This window comes from Symphalangus syndactylus, chromosome 6 (genome assembly GCF_028878055.3).
Source record: "Symphalangus syndactylus isolate Jambi chromosome 6, NHGRI_mSymSyn1-v2.1_pri, whole genome shotgun sequence".
Taxonomy (NCBI): domain Eukaryota; kingdom Metazoa; phylum Chordata; class Mammalia; order Primates; family Hylobatidae; genus Symphalangus; species Symphalangus syndactylus.
In genome coordinates, this window is record NC_072428.2 from 56,646,122 (window position 1) to 56,661,195 (window position 15,074).

General features: G+C 40.8%; 1 protein-coding gene across 6 annotated transcripts in view; it reads left to right on the forward strand.

Annotated features, from left to right (window-relative positions):
* Positions 1-15,074, forward strand: part of UVRAG (UV radiation resistance associated) — a 334,573-nt gene that overhangs the window by 247,227 nt on the left and 72,272 nt on the right. For 5 of the 6 annotated variants that reach the window (XM_055282980.2, XM_055282979.2, XM_055282981.2 and 2 more), the window contains one exon: positions 10,981-11,059. In XM_055282980.2, the coding sequence (XP_055138955.1) occupies positions 10,981-11,059 (79 nt within the window). Of the gene's footprint in view, positions 1-10,980; positions 11,060-11,210; positions 11,698-15,074 lie in introns of those variants that run through there. The other variant, XM_055282982.2, reaches the window with a different exon arrangement.

A 15,074-nucleotide genomic window follows, 5' to 3' on the forward strand; every position in this document is an offset into this window, starting at 1 on the left:
CTCTTTTCTTCCCCCAAAGAAGGAGGAAAAAACAATCACTCCTCTTTTTGTTCTTCCATGAGGACTTTTAGGATAGAGATCAGCCCATGGTCTGGCATGGTATGTGTAGAGGGCCCTACCTAATCTGTCACATACCTTCCTATGCAACTTCAAAGTCGTCCCTTGCCATTCCTCCTTCAGTCCAGTTCTATTGGCCTTCTTGCCAATCCTTGAAGCAGCATGTCTCCTCCCTCCACAGGGCCTTTACCCAAGCTGCTTCCTCTAACCAGAACATTTCTTCCTTCAGCACCTACCCATCTCATTTATTAGGCTGATTATATGAGCACTATCTGTCTAACCCACTGGACTCTAACCTCATGTTTGTGTTTGTCCAGCCTTATATCCCTACCACCTAACACCATACCTGGCACATAGTATGAGTTCTTTGAAAATTTGTTGAATGAATAAACAGCATCCACAGTGGTCATTTTCCTTCATCCCCCCTGTTACGATGAGAGAGTTGCCCTTGTCTCACCTGCTGTCTAAGGCAGACCCTTCTGTACTCTCACCTGTGTGGTAAGGAAGCTATCCTCTTTCACCTCGGGACATGTTTCCTGCTGTGCCTCACCACATCCTTGCAGCTGCTGAGCTCCCCTCTCTCTATGCCAGGCTTCCCACCAGCTTCATTTCCTTACCTCTAGCCACTGCTGAACTCATACCAGTCGGCCTTCATCCCCTGCTACTTCAGTTAAACTTTCATTTACCATATTATCAGCACTAGCTACCAGTGAACCCACAGAGTCAATCCAGTAGACGTTTTATTTTGAGATTCGCTTGACCTGTCTGCAGCACCTAACTGTTGATATCGTCCTTCTTACATTAGCAGTTTGTCTGAGCTTTTCTGGTGAGATACTTCTTGGTTTTCCTCATATCTTTTAACCAGTCTCTTTCTGGCTCCTTCTCCCCATCCTTCATTCGTATTCTCAAGGCTCTGAAGTGGTTCTCTTGTATACCATTTCTTTAGGCCATCTCATTCATACCTATGGCTTCGGTTTCCATCTAAAATGTTTATAATTCCTTATTTGATATTTTCAGCCCAAATTTTGTCACCTCATTTTATTTATATATAATAAATATACTTTGTTTATATTATAGAGTATCTATATACTATAGAGTATATAGGTATAAATATATAGTATATAAGTGTATTATATTTATATATAATAAATATATAGCCAGGCGCTGTGGCTCACGCCTGTAATCCCAGTACTTTGGGAGGCCAAAGTGGGTGAATCACTGAAGGTCAGGAGTTCAAGACCAGCCTGGCCAACATGGCGAAACCCCATCTCTACTAAAAATACAAAAATTAGCTGGGTATGGTGGTGCACACCTGTAATCCCAGCTACTCGGGAGGCTGAGGCAGGAGAATTGCCCCAACCCAGGAGGCAGAGGTTGCAGTGAGCCAAGATCACACCACTGCACTCCATCCTGGGCAACAGAGTGAGACTGTGTCTCAAAACACACACACACACACACACACACACATAAATATGCACCTGCTCCTCCTCCCGTGTTTCCTATCACAATTCGCAGATACCGCCATCTGCCTCTTTTCTCAATTGAGAAACGAAAGGGTCATCTTTGACTCCTCCCCTCTTTACCATTTGTAACAATCAATCCATCACAAAATTCTTTCAGTTCGTCCCACAAATCTATTCACATATCTTCCTCTCTACTTCTGGAACCGTAACCAAACTGTTATTTCTGGCCTGGATTTTACAATAACCTCCTATCCAGGTCCTGTTCCCCTTTATTTACCACACGGTAGCCAGTCTGGTCTTTAAAAAACATAAACCCCATCCTATTACACCCATGCTTTAAAAAGTTATTATCCTCCCAGCTGGGCACGGTGGCTCACGCCTGTAATCCCAGAACTTTGGGAGGCCAAGGCAGGCGGATCATGAGGTCAGGAGATCGAGACCAGCCTGGCCAACGTGGTGAAACCCCGTCTCTACTAAAATACAAAAAATTAGCCACACATGGTGGCATGTGCCTGTAATCCCAGCTACTCGGGAGGCTGAGGCAGGGGAATCACTTCAACCTGGGAGGCAGAGGTTGCAGTGAGCCGAGATCACGCCACCGCACTCCAGCCTGGTGACAGAGCAAGACTCCATCTCAAAAAAAAAAAAAAAGTTATTATCCTCTCATTTTCCTTAAGGATACAGTATAGGTTTGGTTTTCTTGTGGTTTATAAAACTTGCATAGTCTGGTACCTGCTGACCTTAGCAGCCTAATCTTAACGGCACTTCACCCCTCACACTCTTTTTTTTTTTTACCCTAGCTCCTAGCTGTTTAATTTCACCTGTAATTTTATAAAAAGATGGCAATTCCATTCTGTCAGTTGCTTAGGTCCAAAACTTTGAAGTCATCCTTGACTCCTCTTCCTCTCACACCTCATAGAAGATCTGTCACCAGATCATGTTGGCTCTGTCTTCAAAATGAGAGAATCCAACCACTTCTCACCACCGCCACAGCCACCATCTTGGTTCAAACCGCTGTCTTGCGTAAATTTTTGCAGTAGCCTCCCCTTGTTTCTTTTCTTGCTCCCCTGCAGTTTATCCTCACAGAGCAGCCATTAAACCCTCCAGTGCTTCTCCTGTCATTCAGAGTAAAAACTGAAGTCCTTGCTGTGATCTCCAGGACCCTGCATGATGTAAACCGATGCCCTTGCTGACCTCATCTCCTGGTCCTTTTTCCCTCACTCTGCTCCAGGCACTCTGGCCTGCCTTCACTTCCTTGGATGTGACTATACCAGGCATTCCTGTCTCAAGGCCTTTGCACTTTTCATTTCACCTGCCTGGAACACTCTCCCCAGATAGCTTCAAGACTTTCTCACTTCCTTCAGGTTTTTGTTCAAATGTAATCTCAGTGAACCTCCTCTTATTTGTCATGTCTCTGTCACTGAAATGTAAGCTTCATGAAGACAGGAATTTTTTTTGTCATTTTGTTCACTGTGTTAGCTCAGCACCTAGAACAGTACCTACCACAAGGTGATGATGCAGTAACTATTGCCAAACGATTGAATGAAGAATAGTATTTGCTTTATTCGTCCAGTGCTCATTAGAGTCTTTGGTATAAAGTAAGTAAATCATTTATTGATTGAATCAGTTCTTTTACTCTAATTTCAAATGCTCTTTCATCTTCTTTCAAATTTCTGACCTTTACTTTCTTTAAAACTAGTTTTAAATTTTCCACCTATAGGAAGCTGCCTATGATTAATCCTGTCACTCAGACTGGAGTGCAGTGGTGTGATCTCAGCTCACTGCAACCTTCATCTCCTGGGCTCAAGTGACCCTCCCACCTCAGCCTCCCAAGTAGCTGGGATTGCAGGCATACACCATCACACCTGGCTAATTTTTGTATTTTTAGTAGAGACAGGATTTTACCATACTACCCAAGCTGGTCTCAAACTCCTGGGCTCAAAGGATCCACCTGCCTTGGTCCCCCAAAGTGCTGAGATTACAGGCATGAGCCACCACGCCCAGCCTGTTTTTCTCTTATTATTTACCATTAGCTAAACCTTTTGTTTGTTTATTTATGTTGTATCCCAAGATTTTATTATGAAAATTTCTAAACATACAGAAAAGTTGAAAGAATCTTGTAGTGAACACCCATACACCCACCGCCTAGATTCTGTGGTTACTTTTGCTGTACCTGTGTTATTGTATCTTTCCATTTATCCATCTGTTTATCTATTATATCAACCTATTTATTTCCATGAATCTTAAAGTAAGTTTCAGATATCAGTAGACTTCCCCTTAGTGCTTCATCATGCATATGATTAACCAGAGCTCAATATTTCTTTATGGTTCTTTTTTCTTTTGAGGTAAAATTTACATATAATGAAATACACAAATCTTCTTTTTTTTTTTTTTTTTGAGACGGAGTCTCACTCTGTCACCCAGGCTGGAGTCCAGTGGCAGGATCTCGGCTCACTGCAAGCTCCACTTCCCAGGTTCACGCCATTCCCCTGCCTCAGCCTCCTGAGTAGCTGAGACTACAGGCGCCCGCCACCACACCTGGCTAATTTTTTGTATTTTTAATAGAGATGGGGTTTCACTGTTAGCCAGGATGGTCTCAATCTCCTGACCTTGTGATCTGCCCACCTTGGCCTCTCAAAGTGCTGGGATTACAGGCGTGAGCCACTGTGCCCGGCCAGAAATATACAAATCTTAAATGAACTATTCTGAGTTCCATCAAATACATAGGCATCTGTGCAGTCCAGCACATCAAGATACAGATCTTTGACTCTCCCCTGAAACTTCCCTCTCTCTTTTTTCTAGTGAATCACTGTCTTTCCAGTCCCCTACTTAACCACTGTTTAACCGTAAGCATGCAGTATGTACTTCTTTTCTTTACATAAGGCTTCTTTCACTTGGCATATTATTGTAGGTTCTTTCATCCTCAACACTTAAGTGGTTTTCAGTTTTTGCCTATTATGAGTAAAGTTGCTGTGAACATTTTTGTACGTGGTATTTTTGTGGGCAAATGTTTTCATATTTCTTGGGTAAATACTCAGGAACAGAATTGCTACATCATAGGATAAGTGTATGTTTAGTTTTATAAGTAACTGCCAGACCTTTTCCTGTGGAGCGTAATGTACATTTTATATTCCCACTCAACAACATATAAGAGTTCTGGTTACTCCACATCTTAAGTCTCTTTTAATCTGAAGGTTCTCTCCTTTATTTTTCCTTGCATTTTTTCCTTGTTGTATAAGTTAAACTTACTCTGAAGATCCCTGTAAAGTTCCTCACATTCTGAATTTTGCTGATTGTATTAACATGTTTATCTTTCCCCTGTGTTACCTATAAACTGGAGATAAAAACTTAGTTGATCATATTCAATTTTCTTGGCAAGAATACTTCATAGGTGTTACTGATGCACCCTTTTATATCACATTTGGAAGCACATTGTGTCTAGTTATCTCTTTTTTGTGCGTAATGTTAAAATTGATTAGTACCCCTGGCCACTCTTAGTCTAATCTGCCCTCAGTAATCTTTCTGAGGAAGGATTTTAGATTGAGTGACCTGCAGTGGTCTCTCTAAGGGTGATTCTGATCAAAGGCCAGAATGACAAGAAAGTATCAGCTTTGGGAAGATTTAAGGAGCAAACACTTAAAAGACAGAGAATAGCAAGTTCAAAAGTCCCAAAGTAGGAAACAAGCTTGGCATGTTCAGGGAACAGAAAGAAAACCAGCATGACTTGAGCATAGTGAGTGCCAAGGAGAATGACATGAGGTAGCAGTGGCTTTAGCCACATAAGGCCTGATGGGCTACCCTGTGTGTTTAAATTTTATTTCAAGTGCAGTGGAAAATCTTTTGATAGTTCTAAGTAGGAGACCGGGTGCCATGATCAGATTTGATTTTTTTAAGGATCAGTTGGCTATGGGAAAGAGGGGGAAAATGTCCATTGTTAATCATGCTTTTCATAGATTATAACTTTAGCCCGAACCAATGGATATCTGTTACTTTCTGTGTAACTTTAAATTGATTATGATGTTTAAAATGAGATATCACTTATGGGGGAAGGTTAAATGGCCCTTAGTGTAAAGTTATTAACCCAAAGAAAAATGGAAACTTAAAAAATAGATTTGAATACAGTTAAAATATTAAATGATAAATGGAAACGGAAATATTATTTTAAAATGACTTATTTTTTAAAGAGTACATTTTTGGACTGGTTAATAAATGTGACTTTTTAACATGGAAACAGATGCTGAAACATTTTCAGTCCCCAGTGTAACCCCCACAGTCAGCCATTTCCATCTCACATGCCTATGGCCTGCCTTATGCTTTCACAGCATTACCATCAACAGTTAAAACTTCAGTGGCACTATACAACGTAGCAGAAAAATGCAAGGTGTTTTTTTTTTCCCTCTTTAGTCTTGGCAGGGTAAAACATTTTTACCTACCAGGTGCTTTACTTTGGCCATAATAATTTAGTATGGGTCTGTAGCTTTTGGTCACTTCCGTTACTCGATCATGGGGGAAAAATAGGGGCAGATTGCATGCTGCTGGCATTTTACATTAACATTTTTTTCACAGGTTTTTGTTGTTGTTATTGTCACTGTGGAGGACTTGAATGAGGCTCCTGTGGTTTTTTTGTTGTTGTTGTTTTGTTAATTGCTTCTTTGAAGTTCATGTGGCCTTAAGACTTATCATAGCCAACCAAGAACTGGTTGCTCCTGACAGTAGGTCATCCCACCAGTTATACAGACTGGTATTCCACAGGAGGAGCCCAGTAGGTATTCATGTTATTATCTATCCCAATTTCTGAACCCCTAAGCATACCAGAGTTAACTCACAATTTACTATAGTTGTTGTAGGGGGGACTTTGGGAAAACAAACATTGAAAAATGTCTTTTAAAATGAGTTTTAGGTCCGGGCATGGTCACTCATGCCTGTAATCTGAACACTTTGGGAGGCTGAAGTGGGAGGATTGCTTAAGCCCAGGAGTTCAAGACCAGCCTGGGCAACATAGTGAGACCTTGTCTCTATCCTCCCATGCAAAAAGTTAGCCAGGTGTGGTGGTGCACACCTGCAGTCCCAGCTACTCAGGAGACTGAGGCAGGAGTGTCACTTGTGCCCGGGAGGTCAGAGGCTGCAGTGAGTCATGATCATGCGACTGCACTCCAGCCTGGGAGACAGAGCAAGACCCTATCTCAAAAAGAAAAAAAAAAGAATTTTATTGTCTTTGGCAGATACCCTGATTTAATTTTGGTCACTTCTTTAAATGTGATATAGCCGTCAAATAAAGCATGAGGCAGCAAGAACAAGAATTATGCACATGTGAATGTGAATCATGAAGTGTGGGAAAATTAATGCATTACCACCAGAGCATGAGATAAATGAATATGGAAACAACCACCAATCAATCTCTAGGCATTAAATAGGCAACAAGAAGGTCAAAGGGGAATCATTGAGTCCTGGAGTGGTCAAGGGCAATTTAAAAAGGAATGTGACAACTTGAACTAGATCTCATAAAGGATGGAATAGTATTTAGATAGGAAAGCAAGAAAGATGGACACTTTCGAGAAGTAAGTAAAGGCAGAGAAAGAAAAGTGAACTTGATGTGTTTGTGGCACTGTGAGGAAATCTCTTGAGCAAAAGGTGACAGATAAATTGGGCAGACGGGTCAGATCACTTAGGCCTCGAAAGGTAGGCAGAGGAGTTGAAATTTAAAACAGTAACTGATTATGAAGCAGGGCTGAGAAGTGACATGGTAAGAGGTCTGACTTAAAAGAAAATAATAACTTATATTTGTGTCATGCTTTGCAGTTGCAGTGTCCTTTCTCAATCTTGTGGTGTTATATCCTCACAAGATGCTTATGAAGAGGGCAGGAAAGATGATAGTTTCTCCACTTTACAGCTTAAGAACTTAGCATTAAACTAGTTATGATTTACCCAAGTTCATATAACAACTAAGTATGTAATGGAGCTGAGACTAGAAAAACTGTAGCTTTTCTGTTGTAATTCAGTTTTTAAAAACCTACTGGGCTTCCTAAAATCAAACTGACAGTGATATGGAGAATGAACTGGCATTAAGGATTCTGGCTAGGTAGTAAGCAAATTGATAAGAGCTTGGACCAATGATTCTCAACTGAAGGCAGTTTGAACTCCTTTCCCCACCCACCCAGGCAACATTGGGTGATGTCTAGAGACATTTTTGGTTATCACAGCTGGGAGTCGAGTGCTACTGGCTTTTAGTGAGTAGAGGATAGAGATGCTGACCCTGCTAAACATCCTGTAGTATATAGGACAGCACCCCACAACAAAGAATTATCCAGAGTGGCAGCAGGAATGGAGAATGTTACAGAGGGGAAATGACTTGTCAGCTTGGTGAAGCACTGCATATGTAAAAGGCAAATCAGATGGGTAAAGCTGACTGCCACTCTAAGTCCAAATAATTGATAGAGAAAAGTTGTAATGGCAAACTAGTCTGGACAGGAGAAAGTATACCGAGTTTGGGGTGAAGTCATTGCCTCAGAATATATTGAGTCCATGTCGTCACATTTTCTATAAATATGAGTGGCAGAAGTAATCTTAATATGTATGATTTAAAAATTTGAATTAACTATAGCCATGTCCTCATCCCCAGTTGCCATCAAATAACTAAATTTGGATGTGAGGCTCTGAAGGTGAAGGCAAGAAACTATTAGCAGCTTGGAGTCCTTTGTAGAAATGTCTGGGTTGGTGGGGAGAGGGTCGTGTTTATAATAGTGTATCTTTTATAAATATTTAAAGTTTGAAAATCAGTTTCTTTTCACAGTTTTTTTCAAGTTGTGTGTGATATATTTTTCATGTGTTACTTCTCTGTAGGTGTGTATATGTATATATATGTGAATTAGTAAAAAAGAAAAATCCTGCTCAGGCTCAGCCTGTACATAGGAATTTCTTTTTTTGGTACTTCACTTACCAGATTTCAGTCGGTCTACTTTGCAACCTTAGCTGCTACCTATCATGATGACTCTTTGGCGTTAGAATCTCAAATCTTTCTTGGTTCCTGAAGGAAAAAATGAAATTGAGAGGTGACAGCGTGCTGGCAGCCCTCGCAGCCCTCACTCGCTCTCGGCGCCTCCTCTGCCTGGGTTCCCACTTTGGCGGCACTTCAGGAGCCCTTCAGCCCACTGCTGCACTGTGGGAGCCCCTTTCTGGGCTGGCCAAGGCCAGAGCCGGCTCCTTCAGCTTGCAGGGAGGTGTGGAGGGAGAGGCGCGAGCAGGAACCGGGGCTGTGCGTGGCGCTTGCAGGCCAGCTGGCCTCATATTGGCACTGTTGAAATAAGGCTCTACAGTTCAAATGAGGCCATGTGAAGACAGTAGAGTCAGTGAATTTTCAATGTGGAAATTTAATTTAATTTGAAAATAGTATTAGCCATTTTAATTGAATATAATAATAAATTGCATTGAATCTTCATAGGAAATACATAGTTCATCCTCCAGTTATTTAATGTAATACTCCTTTAATGAGTCCTCTTTGTGGTGTTATGGACCTGCTTCTGGTTGTACTTTAATGACCACATTCTTATCTAAAGCTTCTATAGCTTGCTAATGTAATTCTCCAATATAAGATTTGTATCTTATGTTCTGATGATAATAGGTTTTACCCTTTAAAATGGGTATTTTTCAAGATTGATAGATCTATAAATACATGTACTTTTGCAAAGTAAGATGAATGCGTGGTAGTTATAAGCTATTATACTGTTCAACTTCAAGTGACCTAAGAATTTGAAAGCAATATAAAGTGTAAATTCTGTCCTAATATTTGATCTGTCTTTGCATTGCCTTATCTGAACCATACCTTGTGGCTTTTTGTATAAATAAGTCCCACTGAAGTCATAATAAAGTCAAATGTTGTGAAATCAATTTTTTAGGAATGTTGAAGGTTGGTTTTCAATGTATGCTGATCTCAATTTACTCTTCTAACATATGAAACAGTTTCTAGATTTATACCTTGAAAATAGAGATAGCTATGGGTTTGGAGAGCTGTTCAGATAGTCTACATCTGAAGCTTGTAGAATAACAGCTAGACAGCACAGAAGTTTAGGACTGTAGTAGATTTGGGTATTTGCAAATATGTCGTTTCTTTGCAGGCTACCCCATCTGAATTTGAATGATTCCCAGACATCTTGCAAAAGCCTGGTGTTGCACTTTGCTTATCCTGAATTTGCTATGCTGTCATTTTTACGCATCTCAATTTGAGGCCAAACCACATGTCCTAGTTTATTTTTTACTGTTTCAATTAAATATAAAGCTCTGTCTTCTTGATGGTTGTGTGAAGCATTTGGTGTTCCTTTAGTAGAGAATAAATACAGTTCATGACCTTGCTCACTCCCCAATGCCTATAATTTTATAGTGTAACAAATTTACCTTTGGATACTATATAGCCAGCAACTCCTGAGAATTTAATATAAAGCCCTTAAATTCTGTTTATTTTATTTTATTTTCTCTAGAAAATATATCCTCTAGGCTTTATGGAATGTATCTTTTCCTCAGGCAATTAAAAGACAATTGAAATTAAGACTAGTAATTGTCACCTGCCATTCATTTCAATAAGATTATTTTATTCTTGAGAATAATTGTGTATCGCAGAAGTAAGGAAGATGAAGTTTTCTTCTTGACCCTAAGTAATAATTGATCTGTTTGTAAAGAAATCTGTATCAGATGCTAAAACTTGCTTGATCTTGAGAATCAGAAAACAATAACTAGACTATAGGTATACTCTAACCTTTTCTTCATTTGCAGATGTAAAGAAGGGGAATAGTGAGGGGAGTTACTCTCTAAAATAACTCATTATCTTTATGAAGATCCAGATCGCATGCCTTTGTTGCTCCAGTGAGGCAAGTTAAAATGGAAAGTCATGTATGAGAGCCTTATGGCATGAGCACATTGCCTTAGAGAAGTTGTATCCAAATAGCCATCCCTGTAAATGTGAATGAATATTTTAATGAATTTTGGCTCATATTGGCACTGTTGATTTCACTGGTCACCTTAAAAGAAACAGAAATCTTATATATTGCTTCTAAGTCTGATTTTTTTTTTCCTTCTTAATCTTCCTCTCCCATTTAGTAGAAGTTGAGATGTCAGGTCCAAGATATTAGAGGGAAAAATTTCTGGGATCTTAATCTTAGCTAAGGTGGCAAGTTTATGATATGTAAATAGGAACCAGTGGCCTCCACTCCTTGGGGTGCGTTGGTCACTTTCTTAAACATTAGTTCCTTGTTCTGTGACCTGTTCACTTTTTCTTTTGAAAGAAAGCAGCTGTTATTCTGACTTAATTAATATTCTGAAGATGTCAGTAGATTGCAATGACTATAAGTAGGTGACTTAGTCCAATTCAGATGTTTATGCTGTATCTAAGAAACTTCAGCCTCTGTTGACAACTTGGAGGTTGTATTTACTCAGCTTTTGAAAATATCTGATCCTTCTTTACCTTTCTTAGGTTTCCACTGTATCCAAAAGGAGGGGAGAAGTTGCAGTTTGATTATGGTGTCTATCTTCTGAACAAAAATATAGCACAGGTAAGTCTCTGTTCTTCGCTTCTCTCCTACTTCCCATGCACAGCCTATTTCCTTAGATTGCCAGCCTTTTTTCTTTATAAATATGCACTGCAGTTGACCCTTGTATTTAACCAGTTACATTAGTAATACACAGTTCTGTTTTTGACCACAGTCTTTTTCCATGCCCTTAAAATGACTACAGAGAAGCAGTGAATACAAATTGGAATCCTCTTGCTACTTGCTAAACTCAGAATCTCTTTCTGTATTTTTACTTGCTGGTAGACTATACTTGGATGTGTGGGCTTCATCATCTCTTGGCTCTGCAGCTTGACCAATTGTAATTTTCTTTTCTTAGACTATTTCTGGGGACTCAATTTGCACTGTTGTTTATGGAGTAAAAGTTCAGTGCCTTTGCAAGTACTTCATGGTCTCCTCACTTTATTATTCAGGGCCCAAAGGAAAAGACCAAGCAGATGGCCCTTCCAGTCTGTCTTGGATGTTTGTGGCACTCTCACCATCACATCAGTTAGTATCCCACTTAAATAATGTCTTTCCGTATGCCATAGTAAGACTATCAGATGCCTAGGTTTGTATTTTCCTGAAAGAAATATGTAGCATTTCTTTAGAACTTCTGGCCCTACTTCAAGATGTAAGCATTCCACAAATTTTCTAATTATAAAGGAAGACTAACTTCCTTTGTTTTTTATTTTTTTTTTGGTTTTTATTTTTGTTTTTGTTTTTGAGACAGAGTCTTGCTCTGTCGCCCAGGCTGGAGTGCAATGGCGTGATCTTGGCTCACTGCAACCTCTACCTCCCAGGTTCAAGCGATTCTCTTGCCTCAGCCTCCCGAGTAGCTGGGATTACAGGCACATGCCACCACGCCCAGCTAATGTTTTGTATTTTTAGTAGAGACGGGGTTTCACCGTGTTAGGCAGATGGTCTTGATCTCCTGACCTCGTGATCCGCCTGCCTCGGCCTCCCAAAGTGGTGGGATTACAGGCGTGAGCCTTTAAAATGCCCGGCCTATTTATTTTTATAAATAACAAGTGTTTTGTTTTGTTTTCATTGGACATCCTTCCAACTGGAATATCACATGGATGAATATCCACAATTTGGCTGTTATTTAAATACATTATGAGCTATATCCTCAGACCTTTTGGTTTTACCAGAGTAATAAGATTTGCGATGCTTTTGTTTTTATCAGCCTGTGTTGCCATTTATCCACATGAACCTAACGACTTGCTAAACATTCCCTTATTCATTTCTTTTTTTTTTTTTTTTTTTTTGAGACGGAGTCTCGCTCTGTCGCCCAGGCTGGAGTACAGTGGTGCAATCTCGGCTCACTGCAAGCTCCGCCTCCCGGGTTCACGCCATTCTCCTGCCTCAGCCTCTCCAAGTAGCTGGGTCTACAGGCACCCGCCACTACGCCCGGCTAATTTTTTTTGTATTTTTAGTAGAGATGGGGTTTCACTGTGGTCTCGATCTCCTGACCTCGTGATCCGCCCGCCTCGGCCTCCCAAAGTCTAGAATTATTCCTCTATGTGGTGTCATCTGCCACTCTTCCCGTTAACCAACCTCAGTTTAATGGTGGAGTTTTTTTTTTTTTTTTTTTTTGAGACGGAGTCTCGCTCTGTCGCCCAGGCTGGAGTGCAGTGGCGCCATCTCGGCTCACTGCAAGCTCCGCCTCCCAGGTTCACGCCATTCTCCTGCCTCAGCCTCCCAAGTAGCTGGGACTATAGGCGCCCGCCACTACGCCCAGCTAATTTTTCTGTATTTTTAGTAGAGACGGGGTTTCACCTGTTAGCCGGGATGGTCTCGATCTCCTGACCTCGTGATCCGCCCGCCTCGGCCTCCCAAAGTGCTGGGATTACAGGCGTGAGCCACCGCGCCCGGCCCTATGGTGGAGATTTTTTAATTTGTTTTTTATTAAGATTGTTGTCCTCTTCTGAAATTGGGTCAGATTTCTGGATTGCAATCTTCAGTTTATCATTTGCTTCATCCTTCACACTCATTGTCCTCTCAACCATACTACTTTTACTGTTACTTCCACTCCAGCTCCAGGAAAGCAGCCCTCTGACAGTCTCTGGCCCATGACTCACCTTTCCATGTGCCATTCTTCCCACAACTGATGCTTGCCCACTCTCCATTTTTGGCAGACAAGTATTTCAGTCAAAGAAGCAGGGCTTTAATTCCAAGACTGCTGGGCTCCCACTCTGCTGATCACAGTTCTGTCATACCATGGAAAAGGCAGTGCTTAAACAGAACTGGTCAAAAGTGCTCAGACTGAGGCCAGGTGTGGTGGCTCATGCCTGTAATCCCAGCACTTTGGGAGGCTGAGATGGGTGGACTGCTTGTGGCCAGGAGTTGGAGACCAGCCTGGGCAACATGGCAAAACCCCATCTCTACTAAAAAATACAAAAATTAGCCAGATGTGGTGGCATGCACCTGTAATCCCAGCTACTCGAGAGGCTGAGGCATGAGAACCTCTTGAACCTGGGAGGCAGAAGTTGCAGTGAGCCAAGATCGTGCCATTGCACTTCCAGCCTGGGTGACAGAGCAAGATTGTGTCTCAAAAAAAAAAAAAAGTGCTCAGACTAAGACTGCACTAAGGAAGAAGTAAATTAGAGGGCTCCTCCAGCGATGTCAGCCGTGGTGCAAAGAGCATGTAGATACCACAGCATCCAGTTTGAGAGTAAAACTGGCATCATTTAGTAGAACTAAGTTCTGATTTGAGTTCAGGACTTCTCTTCTTGCCCTATTTTCTCTTTCTTGCTCTAGGCACTTAGATCCTAAGGTCAGAAGGCTGTTTGAAGCTTCCTGGTGAAACTTACTCCCGCTGAAATGCCTGTATTTCCTCATATATTCCAGCTTCAAACATACGATATGCACATTTGTACAGACATACACACACATGCACAAACACACTTCTTTCTTCTCAAGGGCCCAAAAGGATAGTATACCAAAGGATCATATAAAGTGTTGCTAAGAATACCACAGTTTGCTTTGGGAGCAAGACCAAGATGGAGGCTATGTGCAGGGAAAAACTTAGCAAAGTCAGCCCTCCTCATCAGACTCTCAACTCTAGGGCCTGTTTGATCCCCACTTCCCAAGAGGCCTCTGACTTTATTTTTAACTGAACCAGGGCCACAAGTATGCTGACCTAGTTTTACTCATCTGAGAAATGGATTGCTTGTGGTAATTGTGTATCCTCTCCAGCTTTATATATGCTCTTTGAAAATTGAGAGAACAATCAATAGGTTAACTACTGTGAATCCATAGGGAGCAAGTATCCTCCTCTGTGGATTTTCTTTTTTTAATCACACTAGAGGCAGTTTTAAAAGGAGGGGACAGTAAACTTCTTAAAAACTGGCTTTTTTATATCTCAAAATGTATTCAGGAAGCCCTTTAAGCAGTTAGAAACTTTTAGAACAGTCGTGACCTTTCACTTTTTTTGCTTCAGCTCTGTCTGTTCTGTCTCTCGCTGTTTCTCGGGGAAGCTTTCATTTTGTCTTTGACCTTACTGCCATTACTTTTTCACATTTTGATTTGTAACAAATGAAAGAACCATTAATTGTTATGGCTCCTAAGCAAGCATTATAGCAATCAGATATTTCCAGCTTTTGAAGGTTTATTTTTATAGACATGTAGACTAATATATGTTGTCAAAGGGGAGTTTGTCTTCTCAGCCAGTTTCATATGTACCCCATCTCTCAAGATGTGAACAAATCATACTATTAAAATGGCCTCACCTCAGTAATTTATAAGCCACATTAGTGGAGGTGGATGAAAGCATTGGCATGTGTTAAAGTGCCAGAGAAAAAGGAGTGAAGTCATTTAATACTGCATCCATAACTTGGTTGAGGATTTGAATAGTCAATAGGACCTTTCATCACAACCAGAAGTAGTAGTAAAATCACTTTTTTGGTAGAGGAAATGACAAAATTTAGTAATATTTGTTACTTCAGTATTTGGGATCAGTCCAGCCCAAGTTTTGAAAGCACAAGCTTAGAGAGACAGGCCTTCAAGTAGAAATCCT